Here is a 16,518-nt window from a genome sequence, read left to right as displayed (position 1 = left end):
TTACATCTGTCAGGGAAATGGGTGTCACGGGAGTCAAATCTGCATATCAATTGCATGCAGCATTATTTAATGCTCTTCAAGACTAGGAACCACTGATAGTTGGGAAGTCAGGCAATATGACGGCTTTTTCATACATCTGGAACCAAATATGGACAAGGTCATGATCCCTGTACTGGATAGGGAAGGTACTACTGACTAGGACAAATTTGTCTGGAATAGACTTACTCCCTCAGTTTATTCTGGGAAAAATTTAACATCTTAGCAGATCAGTTACGCAGGAAAATTCAGATTCATTCTAACAAATAGTCTTTATATCCATCAATATGTCTAGTAATTTTGAAGTGGAGGGGTCAACCGAATATAGACATGTTTGCAGCATCACTAAGCAAAAAATATATAAGTATTTTGATCAACCGGTTCCGGATCTTGGATCCTTTAGCATGGAAGGTAGATACCCTTTTAGAAGACTGGTTGAATCTGGATCTTTGTGCATTTCCATCATTTATTATGAAATGACATGTGATAGACTAGTTCAGAATTTCTACAAAAGCAGAATGACATTGGTATCCTTGTTTTGACCATAAATGGAATGGTTCACACATCTGTGGCCTCTTTTTATCAGTGTGTCCAGGAAGGTTGCCATACAAACTAGTCTTCTCGGACAACCAACTTTGGAGGTTATTCATCCAAACTCATCTGTGCTACATTTAACAAAGGGAGACTTTCCATCATACTCTCAGGAACAAAGGGTTTTCACAGCCCTCTAGATTGTCTATCATATGTTCGAAAAGGAGAGTATACTGTTAATCTGTAGCAAAGACTGTCGAATCTTTATTTTGACTGGTTCAAATCTAGAAATGTATTGATGAATAGAACTAGTTTGGGTAATATTGTTGAATTTTAACATGGCCATTTTTATACAATAAAAAGAAATTTGCATTTTCAGCCATTAAGTTATATATATCCATGCCTAATTCTGTACTTCAGCATCTTGGATTACCGATAAATCTATCCATTTCAGGTATTCTACTGTAGTGGGTGTGTTTCGTGTTTATAATGCTGAAAGACCTTCACTATTCAAGTTTATTGGTTTTTTGAAATTTATATGTAGCTTTACACTCTAAAAAGGTTCAAGTTTGAACCTTTGGAAAATCTTTCAGTTAAAGATATCACATTTTAAACACTTTCTTTTTATGTTGGCGTTGGCTTCAGATAAATGCATAAGTGACCTACAAGTACTATCTTTTAAGGTAGGTTTTGCAGAGTATAAGATGATGACATCTCTTTTGCTAAGTTTCTTGAGCTAAAAATTATTTTAAGACTTAAAGAGTTTGCCACAATTCTTTCAAAATACCTCATTGGATAAGGATGAACATTACATCAGAAAATAGTTGTTATTTTTGTCCGGTAAGAGCTGAGTATTATTATTTGGACAAAAATACGACACTAGAGGTCGTGTTCCTAATTTTTTTTCCGAAACATCCTCTGTTCAAATATGCAATCTTTTCTTGTCAAAAGTTTGGTTATAGGGGCTCTTAAAGAAATAATTGAGGCCTGAAGATAGCCTTGAAGGTTAGACTTCATGATATTAGGAATGCAATAGCGTCACTTATTTTTTGCATAAATATTTTCTATAGAAAGGTTTTTGCCTAAACATTATCTTTAAGAATCCTGATTTTTTATTAGGATGGCTCGACTTTAGGTCCTAAAGTGACTGCAACATTTTTTAGTTTAGCTATTTTAATTCTAATTTTAGTTACATGGTGTTGGTGTTATATAAATATGTACAGTAACTTGGAAGCAATCTGGAGTCTTCTACTGTATTTCAAAATGTATTTTGAATATATTTTGAGAGTTTTTTTACTAATAATCTAGAGTAAATATGAATCTAGACGGTTGATTATTTTATTTCAAAATTGTGAATGACATATTTCTTCCCTTCTGTGGCAACCCACCTCCATCAGAGAAATAAACAGAAATTTTATAGTCAAATTTGTTATTTCTATAATCCCCGGATGTTTGCACATACAGGTAATATACCGATAATAGATATTATTGCAACAGTTATAAAATTTTGGGGCACTATGATGATATCAGATGATCATGTTAGTTTAACTTTTTCCTATATCCTCTTCGAACTGCAAGATCGTAGTGTGACGCTGCAACACTTTCGCTCGCTATCTTCAGCTGAAGGTTGGCGAAAACCTCGAGCAAGAATTGACTTGTGTGATTCCACCTTTAGGGGTCAATGTTGATAAAATAGAGCTTCCGTAGAGAAGTAATTTGAACATCAAATGAGTATGGAAATGAAATTTTTTATTAAAATTCTATTTTTGTTAACATTTAATTTTTAGAGTAAACGATTTAGGTATGGGAAAGAGATGAACAAAGAGGGACATCACATTCACATATGTTATTGGGCTTTAGTGTACTTTACATTACTGTACAAGTACTGGATTTCTAAATTATTTTATAATTTTCTTTTTTTTTTAGAGCAAGTTTTCTTTGGCCTTACCAAGCCATCTATGCTAAATAGCTTGTTTTATTTTTTCCTTTCAAAACTTTGCTGATTTCTAAGGGTAGATTTTTTGGGGTTTAGCTATTTTTTGCTAAGAAATATATATTATTCAAAATTAACTAAATGTTTTATATTTGATTCTCAGGTCCCAGGAGCAGAAGGCCGTGCTGGTATGGTAGCTATTTTAGATGAAGAGAAAACTTTAGATTTCAACCTACTACATAATACTGTCACCAAATCGCTTCCATCTTATGCCCGGCCATTGTTTGTCAGGATTGTAAAGGAACTGGAAAAGACAGGTACAGTAACGTTTATAAGTTGAAAATATTTTTGAAAAGGAGTTTGACTAAATACCTTAAGAGATTATTCATTCCTAAACGGATACAAACTTTTGTCCTTTAAACGGTGTGACTCAAATCTTTGTCCTTTAAAGGGTGTTACTCAAACCTTTGTCCTTTAAAGGGTGTGACTCAAACCTTTGTCCTTTAAAGGGTGTGACTCTAACCTTTGTCCTCTAAAAGGTGTGACTCCAACCTTTGTCCTCTAAAGGGTGTGACTCAAACCTTTGTCCTTTGAAAAGTGTGACTCAATCCTTTGTCCTTTAAAGAGCGTAACTCACAACCTCTGACTTGGAATTTTAGAAATTCAGGTTATTGCATTTTTGGCTAGGAGTACATCTATATTTCTTGTATTAAATAGTTTTTTTTTAATGAAACAAATTTATGTTACTAAAAAGTCCATTTTATATGTTTACACAAGTGTGCCCTGTAGGCAACCATTTTCTGACCTGGGCACCTATTTATTTACTTTTTTTTTAATTTCAGGGAAAGCTATTTATTTTAATATCCTATATACAGTAAATCCATCACTATCTATAATTTCCTAAGAAATAAATCATCAGTTTTCTTATATTATCTATGGTATTTGTAAATAAATAATTGCTGCATGTCCCTCTAAGAGATGTTCTTCATATTTATTTGACAGTATGTTTATGCATTTACAATTTTTATGATACAATTATGCTGAAAGATACATAAAGTATTAGAGATGATAACTAGATATGACAAAATTGTAAAATTTGCCCACAAAAATACACAGACGAGAATATATTATGCTAGCCATGTCTTGTTCATGAGTGCGCATTTGGTACGATGACATACACTTAATGTCAAAACATCCCAGGTACAATAGTGTATGACGTACCGGATACATAATTTTCCAATATAAACCTTATGGAAGTTGAAATCATTCAGTTACCCTTCTAAAGAGTACAACACATGGTCATATATCATACCTAAGGATATTTTAATAAAAAAGCTCTCCTTTTTAGCTTCCTTCTTTCTTTAGCCAACCAACAAATACTTTGGTATTCTAACCTTTATTCCTGATTGTTGCAAGAGCTATTTAATGTGTTTTTATATTACCATATATAATCACACCACTCTCTTTAGCCAGTCACAACATTCCCTACTTGAGGCATTACTCCTCCCGGCACCCTTCAGCTTAGAGATGTAGCTCTCTCACATCTTACCCCACCACTAACTGAGTCACTTGCGATTATAGTCTTTATGCATGAGTATGTAGGGGTATTACTTTGATGAAACAATTGTTAACAATGCTATAACATTATTACCGGTAATTAATTTTCAAGCATAAAGCAAGTATATTTTTTATATTGTTTTCTCTTCTTATTTCCATCAGGAACATATAAACTGAAGAAAGTGAAACTGCAAGAGGAAGGATTTAATGCGACTACTATTCAGGATGCCCTATATTTCTTAGATGCCAAGCAGAAATCATATGTTCCCCTCACCGTAGACGTCTATAATAAGATTGTCACTGGAGAAGTACGACTGTAATATTGTACCTTGAAGCCATTGTAAAGTATTTTAAGTTTTTCGATAAGTTTTGTAAGTTTGGGTCAACTTCATTGATTTAAAAAGAAATTTTCCTTTATCTGAAGTACTGTACATTTTTTTTTAATGTGATCTTAGGAACCTATTTTCAAGGAAAATATTTGGTTAGTGAAAGATTTTATTTAAGTACGTACATTACAGTACCTGTAATAAGTGGATTATGTTTCTACAGCCGTACTAATAAGCACCCACATTTTTCAAGTTTTGGATAATTTATTTTTTCCTTTGATCAAGGAATTTGACACAAATGAGAAATCTTTAAATACTAAACCTTATTTTTAATTAGAAATATGGTTTCTTGTCGGCTATTATTATTTTGATATGATTATGGACAATTCACATCTAATAGAAACAGGAGAAATAGCACAAAATTGGAGATGATGCATGTAGTGATACTTGATTTCTTTTTAAAGAATATATTTAGAACGTCTGCATCACCTTGCATTTCCCAAATATTTAGTCAAGATTTGTAGACAAGAGGTAAAGTCTTGTAAATACTTGTTAACAAAGATAGGACCAGATTAGGCATACTGTACAACTTTTCAGTGTTTTGAAGTAACCTTATAATACAGTATGGTATCGCAAATAGTTTTTGTCTTTGATACATTATATAGACTGCCCACAATTTAAGACAAAATCAACTTAAATTCTTTTGAACTCATGACCAACAAACTTTATGAGAAAAATAAGTATAACTGGTAAAAAATATGTTTTGAAAATGCCACAGGAAATATATTGCACAAATAAACACGAACCAGTACACACGTGCTGAAAAGGTGAATAGAAATCAATAAATTTTTTTTGTATGTAATTGGATAGATATTAAGTAAGCAAAAGAGCAAATGAATAAAATAGATGCAATGACTCAAGGTCTGTGATATTTTATGTCTTACATTTGATAATATAACCTCATAAGTTTTTCCATATTGTTATGGGTTTTAATTGCATGTTTTGCCTAATAATAAATTGGTCAGAATATAATTAGAAAATATATGAATAATTATGATACTTCCTGAATACAGTAGTAGGTTACTGAAAAAAAAACTCATCCAAAGTTTTATCTAATTATTGTGGCTTTTTTAATTGTAATTTTAGCCAGTTATAGAATGATCAGATTAAAGAATGAAATGTAAATTTCATGATTGTGGTATCTTATTACTGCAGTACTATTATTTAGTTCAATCAGATTCCCATTAGGGCAGACCTAAACTATTCCTTTTTTAATTAAAGTTAACAATGACAGCAAGTTGAGAGGATGCCAGATGAAATAAATGGAAGGGCAAAAGTCAGTGCAATGAGATTTTGAAGGGAAACTGCAAAAGATGCCCTAATATTAAGGTAAGGTTTTGAGACAACTTTTAAGCTCAAAATTTGTGTTAATCATTGTATATTTTCCAAAATATAAAAAATTAGAATATTCTTGCTAAGCATTTCTTTTTAAAGTAAGATTGTAAATTTGATTTTTTAAAGCCATAAATTATTTTAATCCACGAAATAAGTACTAAAGATACTTGCGTAATTTACTTTTACTTGACAATCTTGACGTTTCATGATTTTCTGAGGGTTTGAAGCTTTATAACGTGGAGTAATTTTGATGGGCAAAAGAAAAAAGTCCTCCTTGCAAAAGCTCTACTGGACTAGTAATATTTTGTTTTCCTTTCAAACCTAGTTTACAAACCTAGTGATGATGTAACTTAAAAAATGCAGCTCTGAGGAATATGGAGATTTTTCATGAGAAAAAGAAACAATTTTGATTAACTCTATTAATTAGTGCTTCAATGCCTTTTCGTGGTGATATGAAGTGTATTGTATTTATTGTTATGTATAAATGTTTATTCTAACAAATATTCCAACTGTGAAATTGTATACTTTATGCTATAGTCTGAATTTCGTCAGTTTGAAAGGGTATAACAATACTAAATTTATATTAGAGTTTTGTGTTATAGTAATTTATGTCATGTTTTTTCTAATAGAGAACGTAATGACTTTTATATTTTCTTTTATAAGTTGATGAAGATAGCTTGTACAAGCTATTCATATCTGGACTTTGATACCTAATATAGAGATTTATATCTATTTTGTATGAGAAAAGGTATTAATTAAATTACTGCCTTCAAATTTTCTTATATCACCTCAATGTAGTTCTGTACATGCATTTGTATTCTATGTTTTATGTTGCTCTCTTTACATCAGTTGGTCATGATTGTGTAACTCCAGCAAATGAAGGTTCTGATATGGTTACTAGGAGTGTTTCTGATGGAAAGAATTACAATTGGAATGGAAAAGGTAGTTTATGTTTGTAACGCCACAAAGATGAAGAGACTAAGACCCAAGGGATTGAAAAATATGGTAATGGGAGCTTAGGTGATGCCTGCAGAAGGTAAGAGAAATGAAGTATATAGGAAACAGTTTTACTAACCATGTATAATACGACCAAAGTCTTGGAGTGCAGCAAATGCTAGGCCATAAGGATTGTTTTCATTGACTAATTTGGTGCTAACAAGGCTACAAATGTCTATTGAACATGATGTGATCTTATATGCAATATTTATGTATGAGTATATACTGGGGTTAGTTGGCAAAAAATGTTTCACAAAGTCCCATAATAGTATGCATGTATGTAACTATTAAAATGTGTACAAAGGCTTGATTGTGCAGTTGTGTAGGTTTCTTTTCTTTCTTTCCTCTGTACGAGTCCTTTTTGAGTTTTAATTCTCATTTCTCCTTAAATTTCTTTTAGTCTTTAAACATTGTACAATAGTTTACATAATTTTAAGTTTATAAAGAAAGCCTATTTAGTGTTATCTTTTCAAGTAAATTGATGTCATGCTTAGAAAGTTCATAAAGATTCCCCCATGACCACACATAACGCCACGCCATACCTCATAGTTTTTTGGCTAAAAGTTAGTATGGTTAAGGTATAAGGGTTAGTAAGACTAGCAGATTAAAAGACAATTGAAAACTATATACAGTGACTTGAATGTGCAAAGATAGTATGAATATTATATAAATAGTATGTCTAGATCTTAAAAGTATTCAACCCTTAATTTTTACCTCTTTTGTAAACGGTTCTCCCTCTTGCTACTTTGTATTTCATTCTATTTCTTAGCATTGCTTTATAGACAAATGAAAAATCCACTTTTATCTCACAGAGTTAATCCTGAATTTGATTTCCTTCACCTAGTTTTGAAATGGTTGCAGTCTTCATAAAATAGAACTTGGTTTTGTCAAAGGCATTAAGTGTAATTCTTTAAAGGTTGTGGTTGAAGTTTGTAGCAACACCAAAAGGGTAATAACACCAAAGTTTAAACTATTGGTTTACTATCCTTAACAGGAATAGTATAATTGTGAAAAAGACTAGAAATCCCCCTAAAAAGTGTTAGGTGTTGTCTTACTCATGGACAATATTCGTAAATGAAGATATGCAGCTTTTAAGGTTTTTTGATTTTGTAAAGTTTGTTTCTTTAGGTTGACAGTTTAATTTCTTTTAGGGTTATTTTAGTAAAAGTGACAAAATTTTATAAGCACCAACAATTAATATTGTTGGATGAAATCATAATTGTGAATTCTTATGAAGACTACTTTTACATTAACTAAATTATAAAACCAAATTTTTGTGAAATTCACAATAAAAACAAAAGACATGAAACTAATTGCCATTAACATAGATGTTAATGTATGCTTTGGAGACATACTTGTAGAAAGGTCTTAATGTTGTCTTATTACAGTTGCATTGAATTAAAAAATTCTGGAAACCAAGTGTAGTGAACTCTGTATTTAAAGGTGAACTGGGCGATGGACTCTAAACAGTTAACTTTTTGTATTCCAGTCATCTTACAGTTATTAATGAAATATGGAAGATGTTGGATAGCTAAGTAGGGTTATCCTTAATTGCTCTCTTCTTTAAAAATTTAGAAATATATTTTGCCTGAGACAGTATGGTCCTAAGCTGAAAGATTTTGAGTTACGTAAGAACTAAAAGACATAATTTTTCAAGTGAAAGTAAATTCTTCCCTTGTACACAAACAAGACTTCGTTAAGGGCATATGTAACAGATAAACGTCATAGATGCACAGTTAAGTGTAGCCAGCACCTATTACATGTTCAGCTTCTAATATGTACAAATTGTTGAAGATGTAGTCGTGAAAAAACCTAAAAAAGTAGTAGATATGGAAGTACCGGAACAAAGACTAGTAGAAAATCTCAGAAGTTCTTAGAGAATGTTCATAGATGAAGACCTGAATTAGAAGAGAATTAGAGTGGAGAAATTCTCTAGATAGAGAACAAAAACTCATTTCTAGCCAAACTCCCTAGAAGAAAAACCTAAAATCTAAATTTTGTTGGTGATTAAGGATTAGAAAAGGCATGCCCTATCTTGCAAATTCATTTACTTAGAAGCCATTAGTTTATATTTGGAACAGAACTTCAAAACCATTAAATGTTATTTAGGAATCAAGTGTTTTCATAAAAAAACAGTTGAAAATAATCCAACTTTCCAAATGAACAATTTAGGTTCTGTCCAAGAATGGCTGGAAGTAAAGGACAAGAAGAAATGGAATACAGTTAATAGAGACTGGAGAAGCATCTGTGCACAAGTTGTTGAGATATCAACTGTTGTAAAGCTTGTCATTGATGAAAAGTTTGTAAATATGAGTTAACCAATAGAACTTCTGTACACCACTATGAGTACAGGGTTAAATGTAGTTACATTAAAAACTGAAACTCACTCGAGTGATTTAAGGTACTATAGACATTATGCGATAGTTTATCAAACAGCTTTATGTCTCCATAATAAAGCTTTGGAAATTTCAATAACTACAACTCTTCTCTACAAGTAATAGGATTAACCAATATGAGTACAGTGATGAGATGTATTAGACTATTTGAAACTTTAAAAGCTTGGTGTTTTTTAAATATAGTACAGAATAAGACTAACATAATAGAAAAGTAGTTGTGTAATTGGAGGAAGGATTAGAATAATCACTATTTTTAAGGGTATCTTAATACAAAAAATGCTCTCTTCAGAATGGAAAAGCACACTAGAAGAAAGTATGAAAAATGGAGTAGATACCATGAGATACAATGTAAACAGCAGAATATAGTAATATAAAGAGATATCTCTTATGTAAAATAGTACCACAAAATAAGTTCCTAGGATAGGTGTACAATATGTCACTCCAAGGCAGCATAACTTTCTTGAACTGAAGAGAATCATACTCTCAGTTCTACTTGTATGACATTTTCATAGTTCAACAAGATGTGAAACAAAGATATATTTGGCACTAGTCATTGTGTTATTGAGAATAGCTGCAGAATAAAAATGTTGATTGATGAATGATTATCACAGACAACTGAATATTTCAATTGTGATAAATCTGTGATTTAAAGCAGCCAGTCCCAAGTAGTTTGGTATCAATTAATAAATGGGGTTTTGGATAAACCAGCTTTGTTAACCATGATAGAATTTGTGCTGTAGTAGTTATATTGTTATTGGTATTACAGTACATTTCCAGTTGTGAAAACTGTAACCCATCTATTTTCCACTAGGGAAATATTTAGCATCTGAAATATACTCATGTCAACTTTTACATTTCAGCTTATTGTTTCTCAAAAATCCAAAAAGACTTAAGCCCTGTCCACACGATCGAGCATGCCCGACGGGCAAACAGTGATACCAGACCACAATAGTTGGTAAGAATGAGATTAATGACGTCAGAAGCGGGAAAACCACAGACAGGGATCTGGCATCATACAGTGTTGCCAGATCCCTGCCTTTAGTTTTCCCGTTTCTGATGTCATCAAACCTCATTTTCAGTAACTATTGTGGCTTGGTATCACTGTTTGCCCGTCGGGCGTGCTCGATCGTGTGGACAGGGCTTTAGATATGCAAAGAAACTGAAAACTACACGACCTTGAAGTGTACTTTTCTGTTTTTATATTAAAAACTTATTTCCTAATATTAATTTTCTAGATTTTTATTTTCTATTTTATAATGTGCACAAAAATTACTGCTTTTCAACATATTTCAAGATCTGAAAAATACCCATCTTGGAGGACTGTTTGCAGTGTGACCTATTTGTCATGGTGAATTATCATAGAACATGGAAATTCCAGGAGTGTGAATATTTTCATTCAATTCCTTTTTTCAATCCTATGGTTATCATCATAAAAGGATTTGTTTCATTGCTCTTGCCAGCAAACTGTCTAGTATACCCTATACCCTGGGAATAAGTTTAATGAGTTGTGTAGTACCTTTCAAATTGTTAATATATACAACTGCTCTGTCATATAGCAATGTAATAATGGTAGCCTATTAGTTTGGTTATAGAACTAATGTCAAGGTAATGTTTGAGAAAGCATTACCATCAAGTGAAGCCAAAATCACCATAAATAAAAAATTATGAAATAAAACAATGCACGTAGATGCAAGAAAATCTCATTTATTAAGCTCTCTTGATTAGGATTTAGGAATTATAGTATTTGACTAATAAAAAATCACCCATGAGGTCTAATCTATACTGATTTAAATTTTAAATCCTTCATAAAGGGCATTAATGTCATTACTGTAATTAAAATAATTGAATTTGCCACTGCTGAAGGGTACGGTATTAGTTTTCACTCGAGTAGTGCAAGGTATTTTTCTTACTTTTACGTTCAAATGTGAAAATAAAACTTGAAATACCATATCATACTGTAGTGTGCTTCACTTACATTGCTGCCTCTGGAATTCAGTGTTTTTATTGCAATGAAGGTTAGGATCCTGGCGAATATATGAACATGAACTTTATTGCAAAGATGTAGATGCTAGATTTTAAAGTATTATTTTTCATTTTATGCTGTGCCTTGATAGAAGGTTTGTTTTATTTTTGTAATTTTCATTAATATTGTATTGTGTGTTCAATTAATAGATTTAAGTCAATATTTTGAGATAATATCTTTTACCTTTTCAAGTACGTAGTGAACTTTGGCTGGGATTAGCAGGAATTAGGAATTTGTTTTTTGGAACAATCAAGGTTATAATAATTTCTACGTTATTTATGTAATGGTAACCTGCTTAACAATAATTTGATGTAAATTGGACATTCAGCATTAACTGGAAATGAAATTATTGATTGGGAAAATGTTTAATGATGATTCATAGGGTTAAATTTGTATAACTTTATATACATTATGTAAAACTAATGTAGCAAGAAACAAATTTGAAATATATTCACAGAAAAAGAATAGTTCAGTTGTTTTACGGTACTAACCAATTTTTCCTTTTGAAAAGTTTTGTATTTAGGGTGTTTTCCTACATACTTTTAAAAGCTCATATATTTTAAAATAGGAAAGACATGAAGTGCACCATTCCTATTTATGAAAAAAATAAAAACATGATCTGCTGTCAACATTTTTACTAGTGGCCACTTCAACATGATAGTGTACAGTAGCTGTTTAGATCAGTGCAGTGTGGTGTGGGGAAAAATTACTCTGTCCTTTATTACATCAGTTGGTGTGTAGAAAACAATTGCATCTTATCCCTGTTATTTCTATAAATCTCCTTTGATGTTCATACTGGTTCTACTTCAGAAGCCTGGTTTAACTTACCCGTAAAATTTTAGAAATTATCCTTTAATGAAGGCCTGTCAGCTCATAACCACACTTCAGCTTGTGATTGCGACAGCGCTTCAGCCTGCTGTGTTACCTCAGCTCGTGGTGACGCTTCAGCTCACGGCTTCACTTCAGCTTGCTGTGTTAGCTCTTGACGACGCTTCAGCTCATGGCTTCACTTCAGCTTACAGCTTCACTTCAGCCTCTGCTTGCGACCAACCAGCAGCTCACAGTGGTGCAGCAGGGCATAACAGCAGTTCGTCCTGCGAGCATGGAACTTCACACGACCATATGACTCGCGACCACACAGCAGTACGCGACCACGCTGCTACGCAGCACCCCATGAGTACGTTCGGGAGAGTTCTCCCTTGTGACATTCCATTCGCCAGGATAGGTGACCGCTATCGCCGAGAATGTCGACAACTGTCCACCCATGATCTCCGACTCGTTCCTCCAAGTTCTAACGCAACGGTATGCCAGTGAGCTAACAAGGTAAGCGCAAGCACTTTTCCCCGCACAAGGACAGACAACGATCTCTGAGCAAATGATTTCTGGTTCAGGAATCCCCGCATGGGCCTTCGACATTCATCCCGTCGTTCGATAAGGACATGCCCTGGTTTAAGGAGTTGTTAAAGGCAGTTAAACAGGCATTTACCAGTTCTTTATAGGCTCCCACAGGTAAGGACCAGTTACCTGCAGCATCTACTGTATTAGCACTCCTCAGATTCCCTTACAGGCTTCAAGTGCTGCAGAGGTCACGTCTCCACCTTCAGACCCGATACGTAGGAGTTTGGTTCAGGCACAATCACAGGAACGAATCGTGTTATTTCTGATTCGTTCTAAGGTTCGTAACCAGCCGAAAGGTTCCAGAACAGTGCAGTAGGACTTTTCCAAGCTGGAATTTACGGCGATGATGAGGACGAAGAAACAGAGATGCCAGAGACAGCCGACTCCTCCTCCGGGTGACACTCTTCACCCACGTACGAGCAGGAGTTCGAGATCAAGAGAGATCTTTCTAACAGAGTCTTACCGCCTTTCGCTGAATAAGGTCATCCCATCCACTCATCCTGCTCCAGCTTCAGTACCAGACCATCCAGCGCACGTCTCCTAAGAAAGAGAACACGAGACCTTCTCTATTCGAGGAGTTCCTGCCTCCACCTCGAGAAAGGAAGGATACCAAGACAGTATCAAAGAACCAGTCTTTAAGGATGGAGGTTCCGGTCCAGGAGACACTTCAGAGTGCCACGCTCTCAACTTTGACGGCGACGGCCAGAAAGGTTCCTGCATCTTTGAGGGACTCTGTGAGGTGTCAAGATGGCCATAATGACCCATTGCAGGCTCCTATGGGTGAGAGCTCGTGGGTGGAATGTTCCCATCTTGAGACGACCAGGACGACACTCTCCCTAGGGCAGCTAGTCTTAGGTTCACAGCAGCAGAACAGAAGGAAACTGATCATGCATTCTAGCAGGTCCTGGCCTGCATTAGGGCAATCAACGGCTTGGATGAACCCTTGAAAGCTCCGCCTGAAAGTAAGGAGTGTCCTAGACCATCTTTACGGCCCTCAAAAACCTACCAAGACCAGGGCAACTCTGCCCTAGCCGAGGGGGTTAAAGGGTGCCAAGAAGAGGGCTTTCTCTTAGATCGCTGGAAGTTCACAGTCCCTTCGAGCCAGTAATTCGTCAAGGCTCCTCCCTCCTCCCTTCGTTCAGCAGAAGAGGTACAGTATTATGAAGTATTGGAGGAGAATCAGTCAGTTTTGCCACTAGATTCGGTGATAGAGTTTCTAACGAAGGGTGTCTCACTCCAGAGAGTACTGACACTACCCATCACCTTTTCAGTGACTGACGCCCTCAACATGGAAAGGGTCGTAAAGTTTGCCATGCAGGCTACTTTGTGGCTTGACCTGTGGTTGATGTCGGTGTGCCACCTGATTAGGAGGGATATTACCTCTTCACCACTGAGCACGTTGAGAGAGCAGCGGAGTGTTGGAGGAATACTAGTCAGGAATCTATCCTCCAAAGGGCCATGATGTCAAGGTTGTACGCAGCAGCTCCTCCAGCCAAGAAACCTCCACCCGCTAGACTGCAAGGGAGCAGCAGAAACGCTAGGGCTCCCGGAACATCATCCAAGAAGCCCTTTCCTGTGGAGGAGCAACTCAAGGGAAGCCAAAACATCAAAGGAGGAAGAAGAGGAAGAGTTAGTGGTCTAGGGTGCTCCCACTAAGGAGGGCAATCATCCTGCTCACCCTCCATTGGGAGGTTGCCTGCAATGCCAGTGGCAGAGGTGGTTGCAGTACGGGGCTGAAACCTGGACGATCTCAGTGATATGGTCAGGCTATCGTGTCCCATTCATTTTCTCTCTCCCTCCCTTGACTCTATACAGCCGATTCCGTCGAGTTCCTAGGCAAAGGGAACCTCGAAGGAAGTGGCCCTCAGCGCCAAAGTCCAGATCATGTATGAGAAGGGTACTTTTCAAGAGGTCCTAGACAGATCCCCAGGCTTCTGCAGTTTACTCTCTCTTGTAAAGAAGGCGTCTGGAGGCTGGAGACCTGTCATCGAACTCTCCTCCCTGAACAAGTTTGTGCAGCAGATTTCGTTCAGGATGGAGACGGCAGACACGGTCAGACAGGCAATAAGATCAGAGGACTTCATGTGCACACTGGATTTACAGGACACACACTTCCAGATCCTCGTCCATCCGTCATCAAGGAAGTATTTGAGGATCATGAGGTTTTCACATGTCTTTTCTGTAGTATCAACCTGGGCCCACAGGATCGTCATCCATCTTTTGAGATAGCTGAACGACTGGCTGATCATAGCAGACTCGGTGACGACCCTTCTCCAACATTGAGACAGAATCCTTGAGTTTTGTCACAATCTGGGGATTGTGATAAATCTTGAGAAGTCCTCCGTCCAACTTTCTCAGAAACTGGTATACCTGGTAATGCTCTAGAACACCTGATTAGGAAAAGTCTTCCTGTCCAACGACAAGATCCAGCGGCTAAGGAAGGTGGCAAGTCCCTTCCTCAGGCAAGGCTCGCTTCCAACGCAGCAATGGTTACGCCTGATAGGTCACCTGACCTCCTTGGAATGTCTAGTATGCAACAATCGGCTGCGAATTTGATCTCTTCAGTGGCGACTAAAGTCCAGTGGTGCTTAGCACAAGGACCTACCGAACTTGTTGGTTCCCATGGAACCCAAGCTGAGGACGAACCTGAGGTGGTGGGTGGCAGACAAGAGGCTTTGCAGAGGGGTAGATCATCCCCCCCCCCTGAATTGATGCTCTTTACATATGCAATAAAAGAAGGATGGCCTCTGGGCTCTGGTCCAAGTCTGAAAGATCTTAGCATATAAATCTTCTAGTAATGAGGGTAGCCTTTCTCGCCCTGCAATGGTTTCTTCAGCTCCTTTCAGGTCACTTTGTTGTGTTGATGAGCGACAACATCATGATGGTGGCATTTCTCTGCACCTTTACCATCTAGCAAAGGAGAGGCTAAGATGGGCAGAAGATAACTCTGTGTCTCTATCAGCTCGCTTCATTCCAGGCAAGCAAAATATGCTCGCAGACAACCTAAACAGAGCGACGAAGTCCTGACTTTGTGGGGTTCTCCGACAGTGGACCTGTTTGCGACATCCCTAAACAGCAAGCTCCCGTTGTACTGCTCTCTGGTGCCGGATCCTTAAGCTCTCTGGCATGATGCATTCCAACAATGGTGGGACAACATTGAAGGGTACTCAACAAAGTAATGACATCAAACAACCTGGCAATGACCCTCATAGCTCCGCTATAGCATCATGTGGAATGGTTCTTAGACCTTCTTCAACTGCTAACAGAAGTCTCAAGAGAACTCCCTCCAAGTCACAATCTACTCAAACATCCACACACAAAGATCTTCCACAAAGCCATAGAGTCCCTATGTACACGCCTTGAGGTTATCGAGCATCTCCTCACACAGATTTTTTTGCAATCTGTTGCGAAAAAGATGTCTGGATAACTCAGGGAATCTTCAACTGCAGAGTACCAAGCAAAGTTGTCAGTCTTCTCTTGGTTGATGTTGTGGAAGTCGTATCTCTCCTCTTGATGCCACTATACCAGCGATAGCGGATTTTCTTGTATACATTCATGAGATAAAACTCCTCTCGGTCTTGGCAGGGAAAGATTATTGCTCAGCCTTGAGCCTCGCCTTTAAATTGAAGGGAGTTAACATTTCCTTATTGTTAGAATTATCTCTCCTCATACAGAGTTTTGAGCTTACCTGTCCTCAGTCGGAAGTTAGACCGCCTCCATGGAACGTAGTTTGCGTCTTTTGATCGTTGAAAGGAGCTCCCTACGAACTGTGACGTCAGGCATCAGATCTTCACCTGTCACTGAAAACGGTGTTCCTGCTTGCTCGGGCCTCGGCCGAGAGAGTAAGCAAACTTCATGGTCTATCCTATGGCATCTCCCATTTAAGGGGATGAAGAGATAATGCTTGGATTTGTCCCTGAGTTTATC

The 16,518-nt window shown here is 36.5% G+C and overlaps 1 protein-coding gene across 4 annotated transcripts in view; it reads left to right on the top strand.

The window, feature by feature from the left end:
* LOC137645653 (long-chain fatty acid transport protein 1-like) overlaps positions 1 to 11,660 on the top strand; it is a 169,678-nt gene extending 158,018 nt beyond the window's left edge. For all 4 annotated transcript variants that reach the window (XM_068378485.1, XM_068378483.1, XM_068378484.1 and 1 more), the window contains exons 14-15: positions 2,664 to 2,817; positions 4,220 to 11,660. In XM_068378485.1, coding sequence (XP_068234586.1) covers positions 2,664 to 2,817; positions 4,220 to 4,377 — 312 coding nt within the window. In that variant the 3' untranslated portion in view covers positions 4,378 to 11,660. The remainder of the gene's footprint in view (positions 1 to 2,663; positions 2,818 to 4,219) is intronic.
* Positions 11,661 to 16,518: the final 4,858 nt, after the last annotated feature.

The sequence above is a fragment of the Palaemon carinicauda genome, chromosome 8 (assembly GCF_036898095.1).
Source record: "Palaemon carinicauda isolate YSFRI2023 chromosome 8, ASM3689809v2, whole genome shotgun sequence".
NCBI classification, from domain to species: domain Eukaryota; kingdom Metazoa; phylum Arthropoda; class Malacostraca; order Decapoda; family Palaemonidae; genus Palaemon; species Palaemon carinicauda.
This window is presented reverse-complemented; position numbering and strand designations above follow the sequence as displayed.